At 39.0% G+C, this 20,423-nt stretch overlaps 2 protein-coding genes and 2 non-coding genes across 4 annotated transcripts; 2 read left to right on the top strand and 2 right to left on the bottom strand.

Annotated features, from left to right (window-relative positions):
* Positions 1–218: 218 nt before the first annotated feature.
* Positions 219–5,024, bottom strand: LOC133546533 (oocyte zinc finger protein XlCOF22-like). Its single transcript, XM_061892301.1, has 2 exons — positions 4,886–5,024; positions 219–2,003 (listed from the first exon to the last, which is right to left on the bottom strand). The coding sequence occupies exon 2, from the start codon at positions 1,951–1,953 to the stop codon at positions 1,441–1,443; it is 513 nt and encodes a 170-aa protein (XP_061748285.1). The 5' UTR covers positions 1,954–2,003; positions 4,886–5,024; the 3' UTR covers positions 219–1,440.
* A 2,084-nt stretch (positions 5,025–7,108) lies between these two features.
* Positions 7,109–12,100, top strand: LOC133546532 (oocyte zinc finger protein XlCOF8.4-like). Its single transcript, XM_061892300.1, has 2 exons — positions 7,109–7,396; positions 10,988–12,100. The coding sequence occupies exon 2, from the start codon at positions 11,038–11,040 to the stop codon at positions 11,962–11,964; it is 927 nt and encodes a 308-aa protein (XP_061748284.1). The 5' UTR covers positions 7,109–7,396; positions 10,988–11,037; the 3' UTR covers positions 11,965–12,100.
* A 4,647-nt stretch (positions 12,101–16,747) lies between these two features.
* Positions 16,748–16,820, top strand: trnak-uuu (transfer RNA lysine (anticodon UUU)). The gene has a single exon. It is a non-coding gene; the product is annotated as a tRNA-Lys (tRNA).
* Positions 16,821–17,427: 607 nt separating this feature from the next.
* On the bottom strand, positions 17,428–17,500 carry trnaf-gaa (transfer RNA phenylalanine (anticodon GAA)). The gene has a single exon. It is a non-coding gene; the product is annotated as a tRNA-Phe (tRNA).
* Between the last annotated feature and the right edge of the window lie 2,923 nt (positions 17,501–20,423).

Here is a 20,423-nt window from a genome sequence, read left to right as displayed (position 1 = left end):
CTCGTGAGATCTGACAACATTAATAGTTTAAATTGAACAATTGACAGGTTGACAACATCCAAACAAACCAAGTCATCTCCAATACATCTCAACATTACACACATCCTCCAGGCTGAGTTAGTCTACATGATGAAGTAAGCTGGAAACTACATGTAAGTCATATAAAGAAAACATTTAAAAATTGACTGCGATAACAAATAGAATAAAAAACATCCCCACAAATATTAACTACATTTATTGTACCCAATTGTATTTGAATCATACATTGTTTATTGCATAAAGGTCCAGGGACATACAAACCCTGTTTCCATATGAGTTGGGAAATTGTGTTAGAGGTAAATAAAAACAGAATACAATGATTTGCAAATCCTTTTCAACCCATATTCAATTGAATGCACTACAAAGACAAGATATTTGATGTTCAAACTCATAATTTTTATTATTTTTTTGAAGATAATTAACTTAAAATTTCATGGCTGCAACACGTGCCAAAGTAGTTGGGAAAGGGCATGTTCACCACTGTGTTACATCACCTTTTCTTTTAACAACACTCAATAAACGTTAAGGAACTGAGGAAACTAATTGTTGAAGCTTTGAAAGTGGAATTCTTTCCCATTCTTGTTTTATGTAGAGTTTGAGTCGTTCAACAGTCCAGGGTCTCCGCTGTTGTATTTTACGCTTCATAATGCGCCACACATTTTCCATGGGAGACAGGTCTGGACTGCAGGTAGGCCAGGAAAGTACCCGCACTCTTTGTTTTACGAAGCCACGCTGTTGTAACATATGTTGAATGTGGCTTGGCATTGTCTTGCTGAAATAAACAGGGGTGTCCATGAAAAAGATGGCGCTTAAATGGCAGCATATGTTGTTCCAAATTATTATGTCACACATGTTACTTGTGCTGATGTTACTTAAACTTAAAGTTTTTACAGTTTATTTCAAATCCTGCAGTTTCATTTGCTGCTGCTGTTCTCACCAGCACACTTGTGTTTCTTACACTGGTACTTAGAAGACAATCTTTCACCACACACACTGCAACTCAACACTTTCTCACCTGGGTGTCTTCTCATGTGTACTTTTAAACTTCGATTTATGACATAACTTTTACCACATTCTGAGCAGGAAAAAGGTTTCTCTCCCGTGTGTATTCTCATGTGTGCTTTGAATTGGTACCTTTGAGTAAAATCTTTACCGCAGATTGAACATGTAAAAGGTTTTTCTCCAGTGTGTGTTCTCATGTGTGCTTTAAAATTGTGCTTTTGAGTAAAATCTTTACCGCAAATTGAACATGAAAAAGGTTTTTCTCCAGTGTGTGTTGTCATGTGTAGTTTTAAACTTTGATTTAATACAAATCTTTTACCACATACTGAGCAGGAAAAAGGTTGTTCTCCAGTATGTATTCTCATGTGTACTTTGAAATTGTGCTTTAAAGTAAAACATTTACGACAGATTGAACATGAAAAAGGTTTTTTCTCCAGTGTGTGTTCTCATGTGTCTTACCAGACGACAATGGTACTTAAAAGTTTTGTGACAGTGAGAACATGCGAAGTGAGTGTTGTCCGTGTGACATGTCTTATCATCTTTAGAGTCTTCATCATCAGTGTCAGGAGAGTGTGACGTTGTGTCCTCACTATCTGATAGTGGAGCTAAGAGCTTGTCTGCTTGTGATCCTCCACAGTGGTCTCCATCAGCTTCTGTTGTCATGTGTTGTGTTGAGCTGCTGCTTGGAGGCTCCCCCCCTCCCCTCTCCTCACTTTCACCTTTCACCTCATCATCTTCACTCTTCACAATCAAATGGAACTTCTCCAACCATTCTTGACTGATGCTGTGTTCCTCCTCTTCCTCTTTAAAATGCGGGGTCAGTGGGTTATTTTCTTCCCTTTGCATTTGCAATGTATGTGGCGCCTTCTCTTCCTCCTTAATGTGGAAGGGCTGTGGCTCCTCCTTGCCCATCCTGAAGCTCCACTTCTGTTGCTCAGAGAGAAGATGTTCTTCACAGACGTCTGCAGGACACAGGAAGACAAACATGGTCGAGAGGAGTCCATCTTTTTTTCAGTCACATGTCAGGAGCGATATTGATAAGATTTTACCAATTCAGATTTCATTTTCAATTCTGCTTTACGATTCGGTTATTTGTGGACTCTTTTGCTTTCAAATTCGGTAAAAAGGTGAAGAAACAGGTCGATTAGCACCTACAGTGAGGTCTTAAGAGGCCCAGACCTTACGGGTCCCCTATGGGGTGCCAGAGGACCCTAAGGAAATGTTTCTGCTTTGAAAATATCTATAAAATAAAAACATTTTTGGCTATAAATTAACAAGACACTACAAGTTATTTTGGGGTATTTCACAGAACTTTCCTCCAGAAGATCTTAGCTCCGTCCATGTCAGATGAATATCAAATTGAGCTGTTTGGCCACAATACCCAGGAATATGTTTGGAGGAGAAAAGGTGAGGCCTTTAATCCCAGGACCACCATTCCCACCATCAAGCATGGTGGTGGTAGTATTATTCTCTGGGTCCGTTTTGCTGCCAATGGAACTGCTGCTTTAAATGGGACAATGTAAAAGGAGGATTATCTCCAAATTCTTCAGGACAAGCTAAAATCATCAGCCTGGAGGTTGGGTCTTGGATGCTGTTGGGCGTTCCAACAGGGCAATGACCCCAAACACGTCAAAAGTGGTCAAGGAATGTCTAAATCAGGCTAGAATGAAGGTTTTAGAATGGCCTTCCCAAAGTCCTGACTTAAACGTGTGGACAATGCTGAAGAAACAAGTCTATGTCAGAAAACCAACACATTTAGCTGAACTGCACCAATTTTGTCAAGAGGGGTGGTCAACAACCAAAAGCGCCTTATTGCAGTGAAACTTGCCAATGGACATGCAACCAAACTGCCTTCTGTGGGTCAAAACTCCAGTTTGCTTGTTTTTTTTTTTAACGAATATCACTTTCCGCCAGTGTTTTGTTTTGTTTATTGTGACGGTGCGTTCTTATCACGCCGTCACTTGAAGACCGGCATGTCAGCGGGAGCGAGCGCTCTGTCGGTTGGAAGTGTGGCCGTGCCAGTAACTTGAGGGTTCCAGGTTCGATCCCCGCTTCTGCCATCCTAGTCACTGCCATTGTGTCCTTGGGCAAGACTCTTTACCCACCTGCTCCGTAACTGTCCGGCTTGCCCCTGACAGTTTGGTTGTGTTTTAGTTTTTCCTCTGTGTGTAGTATTTCCTGTCAGCGCCATTATTTATCTGTTTCCTGGTTGTTTCCCTGAGTGCTTTGTCTCCCCAGCTGTGGCTGATTGGCACCTGGCCACACCTGGTGTCAATCAGCCAGATACTATTTAAAGCTGCCTTCCCCACCAGTCAGTGCTGGATTATTGTCGTGTCGTGTGGATGTCACCACTACCTGTCAATGTCATTTATACTAATCGTTGTAGCTGTGTCTACTTCTGTTCACTCTGCTCATGTCATAGTTCCTTCGTGTCACAGTAAGTGTTTTTGCTTTTAGTCCCCAGTTAGCCTTTGTGCTAGTTTTGTTCATAGCCAAGTTTGTTCTCCGCCTTGTGCGCGCCTTTTGTTTGTACCCTTTTGTTTGTTCAGTTTTAGTGTTAAATTAAATCATGTTTTCCTGCACAATGCCTGCCGCCATCTCTGCATCTTGGGGTTCAGCAACAACACCCCCTGACAGTAATTCAGATATTAGGTTTCACTATGTAAAAACGCTTTGAGTCACTAGAGAAAAGCGCTATATAAACATAATTCACATGATTGATAAGCATTCGTTTTTAAATGGTGGTGTTAAAGGCCTACTGAAAGCCACTACTAGCGACCACGCAGTCTGATAGTTTATATATCAATGATGAAATATTAACATTGCAACACATGCCAATACGGCCGCTTTAGTTTACTAAATTGCAATTTTAAATTTACCGGGAGTTTCGTCTTCAAAACGTCGTGTATTGATGACGTGTACGCAAGACGTCACGGGTTTTTAGGAAGTATGAGCGCTGCACACACACACAGCTAAAAGTCGTCTGCTTTAACCGCATAATTACACAGTATTTTGGACATCTGTGTTGCTGAATCTTTTGCAATTTGTTCACTTAATATTGGAGAAGTCACAGTAGAAAGATGGAATTGGGAAGCTCTAGCCTTTAGCCACACAAACACACGATGAGTCCTTGTTTAGAATTCCCGGAAGTGAAACTTTCCTATGGATCACAGCGAACATGGATCCCAACCGAATGTCAACCAACAGGTTTCTCTGAGAAAATTGTGGTAAAAAGTTGCTTCTTACCTGGAGAAATGCTGAGCTTGTGCCATCCATAAAGCTGCCGTCGACTCCCCTTAGACACAGCGCGTCAAGACACCCGTGGACGTACACCTCCGACTATCAGGTACTATTTAACTCACTAAAACACTAGCAACACAATAGAAAGATAAGGGATTTCCCAGAATTATCCTAATAAATATCTCTAAAAACATAACTTTTTTTTAAAATTATTATTATTTTTCTAGTCCGTCGCTATTAATATCCTCAAACACAAATCTTTCATCCTCGCTCAAATTAATGGGGAAATTGTCGTTTTCTCGGTCCAAATAGCTGTTTTTGTTGGAGGCTCCCATTAAAATCAATGTGAATATTTGAGGAGCCCCCACACTTGTGATGTCATCGTCTGCACCAAAAGTTGCAAACTTTATCGTGGATGTTCTCTACTAAATCCTTTCAGCAAAAATATGGCAATATCATGAAATTATCAAGTATGACACATAGAATCTAATTTTAGCAGGCCTTTAAAAAGCAAGTATATCTCCATCTTTAGTGATAAATGTGTCCCCCGGATGAACATGTGTCACAAACATTGTATTAGATGATATGTGGATGTTGTGCTTACTTGGACTGTGATGAAGCTGTGAGGACTCAGGTGGTTTGTCTTCATGCTCTTCAGTCTTCACAGAGACAACAGTCAGTGGAAACTTGCTGACATCAGCCTCCTCCTGCCCTAGAAGACACTCTCCCCCCTGACTGATCCACACTTCCTCCTATTCCTCTTTAATGTGGGGGGGCTGTGGATCCTCCTGCTGCTGAAGGGGACGTTCTTCTTGACGAGCGTTCATCTGTTGGACGTCCGCAAGACAACACAAACAAACTTCAGCTCAGATGTGTCAAATATGTTTTGTCTATCAAATATAATATTTTCCAAGTGGACTGACACCACTTTGTGGTGATGTTCTTCTACACATGGAATAATCATCAGTTATTGATTATTATGAATTGTGTTATTGATCCTGTTTCCTGCATTTACATTAATTATTGATTAAAAAGTAACAACTTATAGAAAACCTCCTGCTGGGATTTTAATACCGTCATGACTGCATGAAGTCAGTCTGCACGTATAAAAGTGTCATTGTGCTGCAGCATCAAGTGACGCCAACTGGCTCCTCCCACTACCAACCTACCAGCCAACCTTGACGTGCACCTCCAAAATAGTCCCACCTCACGTCAACGGTGACCAGGACTACAGAGCTGTGGTCGGTTGGCTTTACTTTTACGCGCAATATCCTCTCCTTGTTCTTCCTTCTGCGAAAGCAACATTCTTAAAACCAACGGAAAAAAAACAGAAGTGCAGTGAAGCACGTGTAACAATTGCCAGCAAGTATATATATATATATATAGATATATACAAATTTATAAATATCAACATATTTTTAGAATATTTGGGTACCTCATGATTCGACTACAAACAAAATATTGATGCAAATTCATTTTGTGTGCAGTATATTAAAGCTATTTTTAATATTTAACATTTATTTAATTAAATATTTATTTTAGTCTGACTGAATAAGCATTATCAATCAATCAATCAATGTTCACTTATATAGCCCTAAATCACTAGTGTCTCAAAGGGCTGCACAAACCACCACGACATCCTCGGTAGGCCCACATAAGGGCAAGGAAAACTCACACCCAGTGGGACATCGGTGACAATGATGACTATGAGAACCTTAGAGAGGAGGAAAGCAATGGATGTCGAGCGGATTAATCACTTACAATTGTGCAAATAGTGTATTCGTAATAACAAACATCAGTTGATTTAATTTCCATGATATGTCCACCCAATGCAGCTGAGCTATAGGCTCCAACACCCCCCACCCCCTCTCGCAACCTCAAATAGGGACAAGCGGTAGAAAAGGTATGGATGGATGTTATCAAGGGAATAGAAGTGCGTGCAAATATCATTTGTATTTATTGCTAATAAAGTTGACACCAATATAAAGCAGACCACTGCAATAATACATTATATTACACTGTCATTACAATAACAATAATATTTTTTGTTCATCCTGTAAAGCATCTTTGAGTACACTGAAAAGCGCTATACCAAATAAAATGTATTATTATTATTATTATTATTATTATACCATGTGACTTATTCCAGACTTAAATTTCGAGACGTTCGTTTCTTTCTAGTAACAAATATTCAATGATGTTAAGCGTGACTGTAATATACAACAAAAAAACAGTTAAAGTATTAAATAAGTCAATATAATTCTCATAGAGAACATATAAAATACACTCCTAAAAAAAACAAAAAACAGTTAAAGTATTAAATAAGTCAATATAATTCTCATAGAGAACATATAAAATACACTCCTCAAAAAAAAAAACGCTCGCATTTGCTACAAAGGCCTGCTAGCGGGCTATAGCTAGCACGTTAGCTTCGAACAACATATGAGGTAAATAAGATAAATAATATGAAAATATATCATGTATATTACCTCATAAGCCGCGTGTACAAGAGAGGAGTGGAATATATTCTTCCTATTGTTACACCAGCAACTCTTTTTTGTCTTCTGTGGCCGGGCGAAGGAAGTGTGCGCCACTCACTATTGTCCCAGTGAAACACGTGTTTGAAGGAAGTGTGTACCACTCACTATTGTCCCAGTGAAACACGTGTTTGAAGGAAGTGTGCGCCACTCACTATTGTCCCAGTGAAACACGTGTTTGAAGAAAGTGTGCACCACTCACTATTGTCCCAGTGAAACACGTGTTTGAAGGAAGCGTGCACCACTCACTATTGTCCCAGTGAAACACGTGTTTGGCCAACATTTGTTCCGCGGTTGACAACACCTCGATGACGTCACACAGGAGGAAGCACAAAACAAGATGGCGTCTGGCGGAGAATACGTTGTTTTGGTTATTATGGTTTCTAGGTCTTAATTACAACGTACATGTGCACAGGTGTGTCGTTTAACGCGGTAAACGTCCTTATTAATTGTTTGTATGCGGATACATTAGTCTGAGTGCACTTTGACGTGCTAGCCTAGCCTGCTGGTTAGCTTAGCTTGTTAGCTGCTAACAAAGAGAGGCGGAAGTGATCGACACATCAAAGCAGAGATCCAATGTAAGTGTAAAGTGTTTTTATTGTGTGAACATGTCTACGTTACAAATGATGTGAGTGTTGGTGACTCAGCGACTAACTGCTGCCGTTGAAGAAATATTTGTGATGTAAAAAAAAAAAAAAAAAAAACGACAACAGAATAAGAGGAGGAACTTTGTTCAACAAAAGAGGAGAAGGAGCGACAACATCAACTACTGGACACAGTTTTCTAGAAACATCAAATTGTGTTACACATCCATCCATCTATCTTCTTCTGCTTATCTGAGGTCGGGTCGCGGGGCCAGCAGCCTAAGTAGGGAAGCCCAGCCTTTCCTTTCTCCAGCCACTTCATACAGCTCTTTCTAGGGGATCCCGAGGCGTTCCAAGGCCAGCCAGTTTCTAACATAATAGTGAGAGTCCAGTCCATAGTGGGGCCAGACAGAGACCATCCCGAGCGCAGACAGGTCAGTAACGCAGAGATGTCCCCAACCGTTGCACAGTTGAGCGGTCCACCCCAGGTTCTGACTCTGGACAGATATACATAGATATATAGATATATATATATATATATATATATATATATATATATATATATATATACATATACATATACATATATATATATATATATATATATATATATATATATATATACACAAAACCTTTCTACATATAAAGTGTAACATTTTCACGTATAAAGTGCAACATTAAACTGCTTCAAGTTGTTGCTCAGATTAAATACAATGACAAAACTTTACTTCTACATACAAAAAGTGCAACATTAAACAGTTTAAAGTCAACTCAGCCTCAGATTAACTTTTCTTCAGCCATCCCCACCATTTTACCCTGGTGACTTTCACTCAATTTTCATGTTTTCTGCCAGAAAAATCCGTTTATCCACATTGTCTGCAGAAAGAGCAGACCTGCTTGCAGTTACAATGTCCCCAACTGTGAAAAATACCCTTTCGCTGGACACGGAGGTCGCAGGTATGGCAAGGTAGTACCTGGCTAACTTGGCAGTAAGAGGATAAATGGGCTCATTGTTTCTCCACCATAGAAGTGTGTCAAAATCTAGTTTTTAATGCAATATGGTCTTAAATCTGCTGCTGTAAAAACATCAACGGCATTTGTTATTGCTTTAGCCCTGCCTGAGTTGCCGAGTAGAAGCTGCTTGAATGCAGTGGGAGCTGCGTTTGTTCGTCTTTCTCTTCGTTGAAGCCATGTTATCCATTGTTGTATCGCACTGCGTAGCCGAAGTGTTCCCAAACGGGAGATCTTAACGAGGCAGGAGTGTCTTTCAGCTCTGGATTTTACACTTTGTAGTAGCCCGGTCATTGCTAGCATGCCGTGTGTTGTGCCTCAGTGTGCATTGTTGACACAACGTGTGGTGCGCTACTTAATATGTCCATGTGGAAACTTGTTCGATACACCACCGGACCGAACCCAAACCCCCGTACCGAAACAGTTCAATACAAATACACGTACCGTTACACCCTTAATACACACACATCTGAAGATTATAAAAAAATAAATATATTTGGTGGGCTAAACAAAATGACTCGGCAAACCAATGTTTGGTATGAGCGATATGACCTCAAATCTATATCCTAATAACAATATATGTCACGATATATCATTTGGTATATGATTGATGATAGAAGAATTTCAAAACTGTTTACAAAGGCTCTTAATTTGGCAGCTGACATATGCAGTGACATATTGTGTCATTTCTAATTGTATTATTTTGTCAAAACAATTATTATTAATGTACTTGTTTATTTACTGTTAATATCTGGTTACTTTATTTGAGAAAATAATCCTGGGAATGATGTAATAATAGGGACGGCGTGGCACAGTGGGAGAGTGGCCGTGCGCAACTCGAGGGTCCCTGGTTCGATCCCCACCTAGTACTAACCTCGTCACGTCCATTGTGTCCTGAGCAAGACACTTCACCCTTGCTCCTGATGGGTGCTGGTTAGCACCTTGCATGGCAGCTCCTTCCATCAGTGTGTGAATGTGTGTGTGAATGGGTAAATGTGGAAGTAGTGTCAAAGCGCTTTGAGTACCTTGAAGGTAGAAAAGCGCTATATAAGTAAAACCCATTTATAGAGGTGTAACAGTACACAAAAATTTCGGTTCGGTACGTACCTCGGTTCAGAGGTCACGGTTCGGTTCATTTTCGGTACAGTAAGAAAAAAACAAAATATACATTTTTTAATTATTTATTTAACACATTTGCTAAATCTTCCACCAAAAATATTTTTCTTAGTGGAATATTTGATGTGAAGTATTGGGAAACTTGGATATAATTCATAATAAAATAGATTTTGATTCAATATTATGTTTTAAGCAATGACAGTTTGAAAGAAAAAAAAACAGCTTAGTTTTATTAGTCAACGTTGCAACTTTTTCTAAATTACATTTAGCCTTTAAGCTCTTTTATTTCACTTTTGTTTATGTTTTTGTTTATTTTAATAGTATTTTTAGAATGTGCTGTGGGCCTTTAAAACATTAGCTGTGTACCGCAAATGGCCTCCAGGGCACACTTTTGACACCCCTGCTATAGATAATAAAAAATTAAATCTGATTAATCAAAGGATAAAAATCAGAGCCTGGCGACGAATGCGCGTTTATCATAACTCTCTCGCTCTCTCTGGCCCTCCCTCACGAATGCTGCTGCGTGCACCACTTTTTGTTTTGTTTTTAACCCCTTCTTAACCCTGAACGTACATTGAAAATACACGCAACCATAACTTAAAATGCCGGACATTCGAGGCATTTAAGAAACTCCACCTGGACACCTCCATAAAGAGGACATATCTCGTGAAAAGAGGAGGTGTGGTCAGTCTATCATATCCCAGTCGTTGCTAGCATGCCGTGTGTTGTTGTTTTTTTGATTGATTGAAACTTTTATTAGTAGATTGCACAGTACAGTACATATTCTGTACAACACCCGAATAAGTTTTTCAACTTGTTTAAGTCGGGGTCCACGTAAATCAATTCATGGTGCCTCGGTGTGCATTATTTACACAACGTGCGCCGCTACTTATATGTCCGTGTCGGATCGGTTCACCTCCGAACCGAACCGAAACCTCCGTACCACAACGGTTCAATACAAATACACGTACCGTTGCACCTCTACCCATTTATCATTATTTATCATTTAATATTTTACTGCATATTTCAGCAACTAAATTAGGAGCCTGTGTAGTCTGTTTTAAAATTGTTCTGTTAATATTTATATGTGAAATAATATATTACAAAATCCCTTTAAACTATGTTGTCTATCCATATGAAAAAGTTCTGTCCATGAATTGATTAACGTGGACCCCGACTTAAACAAGTTGAAAAACTTATTGGGGTGTTACCATTTAGTGGTCAATTGTACGGAATATGTACTGTACTGTGCTATCTACTAATAAAAGTATCAATTAATCAATCAATCAATCAACCTGGTTTGTTTTTCTTTTCCTGTGAATAATGTTGTAAGAGCAGCGTTTTTCTGCGTCACTGAGATTTCAAGACAGTTCATACGATAACTTGTTTTTCCTAAGTGGATGTAAAAGTACTGAACGCATTGTGTGACTGAGCAGAGATGCTGTGTTTGTCTTGCAGACGTCTGTGAAGAACATCTTCACCCTCAGCAACAGAAGTGGAGCTTCAGGATGCAGACGGAGGAGCCACAGCCCTCCCACATTAAGAAGGAAGAGGAATACCTTCAGATCTCCCATTTTAAAAAGGAAGAGGAAAACCCACTAATCCCCCAGTTTAAAGAGGAAGCGGTGGATCCACAGAGCCCACACATTAAGGAAGAAGAGGAGGACCCACTGACCCCTCACAATAAAGAGGAAGAGGAAGAACACAGCATCAATCAGCAGGGAGAGCATCTTGAAGGACTGGAGGAGGTTGATGTCACCAAGATGCCAGTGACTGGTGTCCCTGTGAAGAGTGAAGGTGATGAGGTGAAAGGTGAAAGTGAGGAGAGGGGAGGGGGGGAGCCTCCAAGCAGCAGCTCAACACAACACATGACAACAGAAGCTGATGGAGACCACTGTGGAGGATCACAAGCAGACAAGCTCTTAGCTCCACTATCAGATAGTGAGGACACAACGTCACACTCTCCTGACACTGATGATGAAGACTCTAAAGATGATAAGACATGTCACACTGACAACACTCACTTCACATCTTTTCACTGTCACAAAACCTTTAAATACCATTGTCGTCTGAAAAGACACATGAGAACACACACTGGAGAAAAACCTTTTATCTGTTCAATATGTGGTAATGGTTTTACACAAAGTTGGAGTTTGAAATTGCACATGAGAATACACAGTGGTAAAAAACATTTTGTCTGTTCAACCTGTGGTAAAGGTTTTACACAAAGTACAGATGTGAAAATACACATGAGAACACACACTGGTGAAAAACCTTTTTCCTGTACAACCTGTGGTAAAGGTTTTACAGAAAGTCAAAATTTGAAAAGACACATGAGAACACACACTGGTGAAAAACCTTTTTCTTGCTCAGAATGTGGTAAAGATTTTGTTCAAAGTAAACATTTGAAAGTACACATGAGAACACACTGGTGAAAAACCTTTTTCTTGCTCAGAATGTGGTAAAGGTTTTGTACAAAGTCCCCTTTTAAAAGTACACATGAGAACACACACTGGTGAAAAACCTTTTGTCTGTTCAATCTGTGGTAAAGGTTTTACAGAAAGTCGATGGTTGAAAGTGCACATGAGAACACACACTGGTGAAAAACCGTTTTCCCGGTCAATCTGTGGTAAAGGTTTTACAGAAAACTGGTGTTTGAAAGTACACACTAGAACACACACTGGAGAGAAGTCCCATTCCTGTTCAATCTGTAACAGAAGCTTTTGTGAAGGATCAAACCTTGTAGCACACATGAGAAGACACCCAGGAGAGAAAGTGTTGAGTTGCAGTGTGTGTGGTGAAAGATTGTCTTCTAAGTACCAGTGTAAGAAACACAAGTGTGCTGGTGAGAACAGCAGCAGCAAATGAAACCGCAGGATTTGAAATAAACTGTCCAGACTTTCATTTTGACTTTCTAACAACATCAGCACATATAACATGTGTGACATTGTTGTTTGTGTAACAATCTTTTTAATATGCTTCCACATTTATAGATTAGATATTTTATATTAATGATTTTATCAGTCAAGCACATGCATTAATATGCAACATTGTGTACTTTTATTAAAAAATGGACAGAACAATTTGAGTAGATTAGATAGTAAACAGTACAATACATATTTTACATGCAATAAACATTTTGTGTGTATGTATACACACACACACACACACACACACACACACACACACACACATATATATATATATATATATATATATATATATATATATATATATATATATATATTTATATATATATATAATTATATATATCCTGTATATTCATCATAAAATTTTATATGAAATATTGTATTTGTAATTGTTAATAATCCCATAGATTATCACCTTTATATGATATACATATGTACTGGTTCACATCTGAAACATCTTCTGGACCACTTCAGGAAGCATATTATTATTTACTTTATACATCATTTGAACAGTTGTCTTTCATACAATTTTAAAATGTGTCTTTTTAAACCATTTGTTGGGTCTCTATAATCATTTTTATTCATTATCGTCATTACTCTGTATTATGATGATTGTGTTGTGATTGTTTTATATGTATGTCCCCAGACCTTTATGCAGTATAAAAGTGAGAGAAAATGGCAGAATTTTTTTTTTGTGAAATGATGGTTTTGTTTTTACAAACTTACATTTGTGGATGTATTATATATATTGTGTTTTAAACATTTGTTTTACTGTTTTTTATGTTCTTTTTTAACATCCCCAAAACAACATCAATATCAGTCAAAGTTTGGAGTGTCAGACAAAAGCCAATATTGTACATCATCCCACAGAGATTTACTTTGCATACATTCTTAAAATAAACTTTATTGTGTTTCCCAATCACAGATCGAACAAGTGTTGTCTTCAATTGCAAAACAACATCCAAAATATTACTTTAAGTGGTCAATTCCGTCTTTTTTTTTCTTAAATTAAGTCTTTTGCCTTAGAAAGAATGGAACATTTTAAGTTATGAGTTTTTTTCTTGTTCCAGGTTGTACTTAATGAAATCTTCAAATAATAAACTATTTTTATCAGTCAATAAGTACATCAGTGACCAAATGCCTTTTTCAAACCATTGCTGTTCAGAGATGGATTTGTTTCTCATTTTAATATAAGAACAATTCCATAGTGGAGTATTGTGTGTGATGAAGTTGTGTTTGTAAATTAGTTTCCAATACAACAACACTTGCTGGTAGGGATGGGTACTGTTCACATTTCAACTGATTCGGAACACATTCCACTACCTCCAAATCAATACCAAGCCTCAACAGTACGACTTTTTGGTACTTTTGTGTGTGTTAATCATTTTGATTGTGATAAATTTATATTGCAATGTTTAAAAATAAGATTATTATTGATAATTGCGGTCCTTTCGTTACCCTTTGTTTTGTTTTTTTTGTTTTCATATCATCATTTACATGTAGCTTTATTTACATTTGCAAGTCCAGTACGCTAGATGGCTGTAGTGTAAATTCATAATGTTTTTTGTTGCGCCCAAAAAAGTGTTAATACTGTATATATTGGATTTATTATGCACCAGCTGTCTGATACTAACATTCATCTTAGTTATAGTTTTAATTAACTCATTTGGTGGGTGTTAACGTCATGAGAAATTGCTAATGCTAATCAGTAGCATGTCAATAGCAAAGCCAATGTATATTAGCATCAAGCTAACATAACTTTAATAGCGTTTTTTGAGTCCATTTCTTTGTTGGCATTGACAATTGCAACATTTATCTAAAGGTAGTTTGACTCAGACTGCTCTCAGTGCTGCTGGAGTGACCTCCAAATGCCAAACAGAGGTCAAATGAGTTTCCAAGTTGGATATTCAACAGACATTCAACATCCAGCCAGGCTGACTGTTTGTCCCCGGCACTGAAAACTCATGCCACGTCTGTCAGTCCCTGCTGACAAGTGCTTTAGTTTAAGGGACCGTCAATAAAGTACTTGTCATTAGCTCACTAAGAACATTTCAATTGTCAGTAGCTTTAGTCATGTGACCGAGAACCTCAAACCTACTTTCATATTGTTTGTTCATCACTGCTGTAGTCGGCTCATGCCTTGAATTGTCCAGTTTTAAGGGATAAACAGTAGAAAATGGATGGATGGATGGATGTTTAGTGACAGAGTGGAAACTGTCAAACCTCAAGCCCACCAAGTGCTTGAACCCAAAGCAGTTTTGGGAGAAAAGTTTACTGGTCAGATGAGACTTTGCCTCACCTCCAATCAAGAGTGAAAAGGCTGATCTTTGTACACAAGCAGCTTTTCCAACAAGACAACAATATTAAACACACATAAAAACTGTTTTCAAAGGGTTTCAGGCAGGTTTCTGGAATGTCCGTTCCAGAGACTGGACCTTAACCCTGCTAAACATTTGAGAACATTGCTTTGAACTGGCTCTGTTTCAAGAAAGCAACACATTTCAATCAAATCTACGAGTATTTCCAAGAACGGGGTCAAATATGCAAGTAAAATGTTGCCAGAAGCATCTTGCTTCATTTTTATTTATTTTTACGTGTTGTGAAGAAACCCTTAATTGCTCCGTCGTAAGAACATCAGACTTTCATTCTGACTTCCAGGATTCAAGTCCATAATTTTTATGGACAGAATTTCGAGGCACAGTCAGGGCGTTGAGGGGATCGCGTTTGGTGACTGCAGGATTAGGTTCCTGCTTTTTGCAGATGATGTGGTCCTGATGGCTTCATCTGGCCAGGATCTTAAGCTCTCACTGGATCGGTTTGCAGCCGAATGTGAAGCGACTGGGATGAGAATCAGCACCTCCAAGTCTGAGTCCATGGTTCTTGCCCGGAAAAGGGTGGAGTGCCATCTGCGGATTGGGGAGGAGACCCTGCCCCAAGTGGAGGAGTTCAAGTACCTCGGAGTCTTGTTCACGGACATGATGTTTAATGTGAAATGGTATGAAATTGTCTGATGTATTATGTTGTAAGTATGTTCAATGAAATAAACACAAGAAAGAAATAAAAGAAAGAAAGTATAGATCGACTGACTGAGTTTATAATGCAATTTTACCAAGTGATAAAGTAACAGCACAAAGCACACATCAGTCATATTAAATGATGCATCAAGGACAATACTGTAATGACATCAAATAGATATTTTTAATTCCACCAGAGTACCTGGTTGGTTTCACATCTTGTTCAACCACTTACCAGAGGGAACAAGATACCTCTTTTTTCAAAAATCATCATCAAAAAAGTATAGCTTGAAGAAAGGCTAAAGTGCCATGACACGGAGTCGAACTGGGATTGCAGCGGCCACAACACAGAGTACTAACCACTATACCATCACAGATATAACTGAGAATGTGTTTGCTTCCCTGTTCATGTTCATAGACAGAATAGTCACATCTAGTTTGAATGCTAGTGACCAAGCCCCAACAATTTTTACTCTAACAAGAGGAAGGCGTGCTCAGGTAAGATTTGTTTTGTTTCACCTTTTTCCTCACCCACTTTGTTCTGATTGAATGTCCCGAGTATACCAACAGATACAACGTCCAGTTATCTATTCACAATGATAACAAGACAAAAAATGCATGTTCCAGTTAGTAGGTATTTATTTTAAATGGAGAAAAACACTCTCAAAGAAACAGCACTGAATTTTGTTTCAGTTCAATTAACGAAAACCAATGAGCTACCCAGGAGTTGAACCATGAATATTCTGCTTCGTAGTCAGACACGTTATCCATTGCACCACTAGCCCTATGTGAAGAAATGTTTTACTGTAGTACAAGTTGTATATCGTAAACATCTTACGCCAAAGGAACACACAGTTTACATGAGGCTTACTACCAAAACAGGGCTTTACTGACTGCTTATGTTGGACTTTAAAATCTAGTGACCTTCTATTTGTTGCAGCCTGGGCCTTCACCAACTCTACCTGTTGCAGCTAACCTCCACTAAAAATTAAAGCAAAATGCTTCTGGCAAAATTCTGGGGAGCATCCAAGTTAAATGCAGCTCAGAGTTGGCAACTTTGGAAGAGGAGCTTCTTTTTTGGTCAAAACCTTCTTTGTTGATGACGATGTAAAACTGGCCTATCTGTCAAAAATGAGCTTTGGGTTCAAGCACTTGGGGAGCTTGAACTTTGACAGTTCCCAGCTTGTCACTGAACATGCTGACTAATTCACTTTCACCTGAGATTGCCAATATGCATGTTATCTCAGATATTGGACAAATCAGTGTTGACAAGGTCCTGGGTAGCTCAGTCGGCAGAGCATCAGACTTTTAATCTGAGGGTCCAGGGTTCAAGTCCCTGTTCAAGTGGCTGATGCTGACCTCCATACGTTTCTCAAAAAATGTCCCTTTGCCCCACTGCAGCAGTCCTTCGAATTTATATTTAATTTTAATAGTTTTCAACAATTATTGTATTTCCTCTATTTCATTTGAAAAACTGATATTCAAAAACATCCCTCACATCCACTTTAGTTCAGGTGGGAGAGCGTTAATGTGATCATCTGAAGGTTTAACCGCAATACCTTAAACACAAATTGTTAGACAGTGTATCTGTATGAAAAAGTTGTGGTTAATATTTTGCTGTAGGTGTGTTAGATGCACCTTCACCTCACACTGAGCTCAGCTTTATTACTCTCAGTTTCAAGTTATACAGTCTAAGACAAACCCCTAAGGCAAGAAATTTGTGTTTGAAACAGCCCGATGTAAGGCTCAGTTAAAGACCAAACTTTGGCTTAAGGAACGATACACCGTTAAACCACGTAACGGTTGTCCAAATTACAAATGGAGGAAAGGTGTGTCACTACTGATACTAGGATTCCACCAGCAAGGCTGGCAGGTCAGGGAGACCATTTCAGTATTCTAAGAGCCACAGAAGGGTTATTAGTAAGAAGACTTGATTCAGAAACTCAGCGAGTTGTGCTGAAACCCGGGATCGAACCAGGGACCTTCAGATCTTCAGTCTGACGCTCTCCCATATGAGCTATTTCAGCTATACAACATCTTCATGGGTTTATACATTCAAATGTAACCAAGGTCTGCCCTATTGGTGACTTTTGAGGGGTGGAAGGAGGTCTTTCCAAGGGGGTCTCAAAGTCTAGTATTGGTCAGCAGAACAGGTACTTGAATCCCGGAAGCTCAAAAAGAATGTCTTACGCTCCATGACTGAGCATATCAGGGTCTCTAAAAAATGTGCCAAAATGCTTCTGGAGAATGTTTTACTACGGAGAATGTTATGATTATTGCAAACATTTGGCAGATTTTTCAGAAATGTTCAAAAGTTCTTAGCTGGCTAATAATTAAGTCTTCAAGTGTAGATGAACCATGCTTAGAAGAAAGGTAGTTTAAACGGTATAAGAACAGATACAACTACCGGTTATACATTCGCAATAATAAAGAGAAAAAAAACACGTTTCAGTTAGTAGATTTAAAAAAAAAGAAAAAAAAAAGAAAAATAAACTCCCCCAAAAATTGTACAGAATACTGTTTCAGTTCAGTTAACAAACAACAGCACGCTGGCCAGGAGTTGAACCTAGAATCTTCTAGTCCGTAGTGAGACACATAATCCATTGCATCACTATCCCTACAGAAAGAAGCATCTTACTGTAAGACAGGTTGTGTTTCGTAAATATCTTACGCCAAAACAACACACAGTTTACATCCTCAGGATGTAAGACATTATTTGGATTCTTATTTGAACGACGTCACACAGAAATGTAATGTATGAATGAGTGAGAATGAGGGAGGGACGTTTTGGGTTGGTGCACTAATTGTAAGTGTATCTTGTGTTGTTTATCTTGATTTAATAATAATAAATAAATAAATGATAAATGGGTTGTACTTGTATAGCGCTTTTCTACCTTCAAGGTACTCAAAGCGCTTTGACACTACTTCCACATTTACCCATTCACACACACATTCACACACTGATGGAGGGAGCTGCCATACAAGGCGACAACCAGCACCCATCAGGAGCAAGGGTGAAGTGTCTTGCTCAGGACACAACGGACGTGACGAGGTTGGTACAAGGTGTGATTTGAACCAGGGCCCCTCAGGTTGCGCATGGCCACTCTACCACTGCGCCACGCCGTCCCAACATCTTTAAGGAAAATGTTATTCTAGGGAATATTAGTTCATGTGCATCTCATAGTTACAAACCCCAAAACCAGTAACGTGTAAATAAAAACAGAATACAATGATCTGCAAATCCTCCTCAACCCACACTCAACCGAATAGACTGCAAAGACAAGATACGAACTGGAAAACTTTGTTGTTTTTTACTAATATTAGCTCATTTGGAATTTGATCCCTGCAAAATGTTTCAAAAAATCTGGCAGAAGAGGTAAAAAAATAAGTTGAGGTATGCTAATCAAACACTTATTTGGAACATCCCACAGGTGAACAGGCTAATTGGGAACAGGTGGGTGCCATGATTGGGTATAAAACCAGCTTCCATGAAATGCTCAATCATTCACAAACAGGGATGGGGTGAGGGTCACCACTTTGTCAACAAATGCGTGAGCAAATTGTCTAACAGTTTAAGAACATTTCTCAACAAACTATTGCAAGGAATTTAGGGATTTCACCATCTACAGTCTGTAACATCATCAAAAGGTTTTGAGTGTCTGGAGAAATCAATGCGCGTAATATTGAATGACCGTGATCTTTGATCCCTCAGGTGGTACTGCATCAAAAACCGACATCAGTGTGTAAAGGATATCGCTACATGGGCTCAGCAACATTTCAGAAAACCACTGTCAGTAACTAAAGTTCGTCTCTACATCTGTAAGTGTAAGTTAAAACTCTACTGTTCAAAGCGAAACCTATTTATCAACAACACCCAGGAACGCCGCTGGCTTCGCTGGGCCCAAGTTCATCTAAGATGGACTGATGCAAAGTGGAAAAGTGTTCGGTGGTCTGACGAGTCCACATTTCAAATTGTTTTTGGAAACTGTGGACGTCATGTGTCCTCCGGAACAAAGAGGAAAAGAACCATCCGGATTAATCCACGTGCAAAGTTCAAAAGCCAGCATCTGTGATGGAATGAGGGTGTATCAGTGCCCAAGGCATGGGTAACTTAAACTTCTGTGAAAGCACCATTCATGCTGAAAGGTACATACAGGTTTTGGAGGAACATATGTTGCCATCCAAGCAACATTATCATGGATGCTCCTGCTTATTTCAGCAAGACAATGCCAAACCGTGTGTTACAATAGCGTGGCTTCATAGTAAAAGAGTGCCTGCTACTAGACTGGCCTGCCTGTATTCCAGACCTGTCTCTCATTGAAAATGTGTGGTGCATTATGAAGCCTAAATTATGACAACGGAGGCCCCGTTGAACAACTTAAGCTGTACATCAAGCAAAAATGGGAAATAATTCTACCTGAAAAGCTTTAAAAATTGGTTTCCTCAATTCCCAAACGTTTACTGAGTGTTGTTAAAAGGAAAGGCCATGTAACATAGTCGTAAAAATGCCACTCTGCCAACTTTTTTGCAATGTGTTGCTGCCATTAAATTTTAAATTAATGAATATTTGCACAAAAAAAAAGTTTCTCAGTTCGAACATTAAATATATGGTCTTTGCAGTCTATTCAATTGAACATAAGTTGAAAAGTCTCTGCAAATCATTGTATTCTGTTCTTATTTACAAATTACACAACGATTGTAGCTGAGATAGACACCAGCGCCCCCCGCGACCCCAAAGGGAATAAGCGGTAGAACATGGATGGATGGATGGACAACGCGCCAACTTCGTTGGTTTTAGGTTTTGTACTTTAAGAGTGCTGGTACTGTCGTACGGTACCCTTTCCAATAGTTCTTTCTAATAATAAGGGCCGCTCCTCCCTACACAGATATCAGGCACTGTGCATGTGTGAAGAAGTGCATGCAAAAATCAATCATATCCCCAGTTGCATG

This window comes from Nerophis ophidion, unplaced genomic scaffold, assembly GCF_033978795.1.
Source record: "Nerophis ophidion isolate RoL-2023_Sa unplaced genomic scaffold, RoL_Noph_v1.0 HiC_scaffold_31, whole genome shotgun sequence".
Classification (NCBI taxonomy): domain Eukaryota; kingdom Metazoa; phylum Chordata; class Actinopteri; order Syngnathiformes; family Syngnathidae; genus Nerophis; species Nerophis ophidion.
This window is presented reverse-complemented; position numbering and strand designations above follow the sequence as displayed.

Excerpts from the sequence above, each read along its gene's own strand:
- LOC133546533 (XM_061892301.1), bottom strand. The coding sequence starts at position 1,953 with ATGGGCAAGGAGGAGCCACAGCCCTTCCACATTAAGGAGGAAGAGAAG.
- LOC133546532 (XM_061892300.1), top strand. The coding sequence starts at position 11,038 with ATGCAGACGGAGGAGCCACAGCCCTCCCACATTAAGAAGGAAGAGGAA.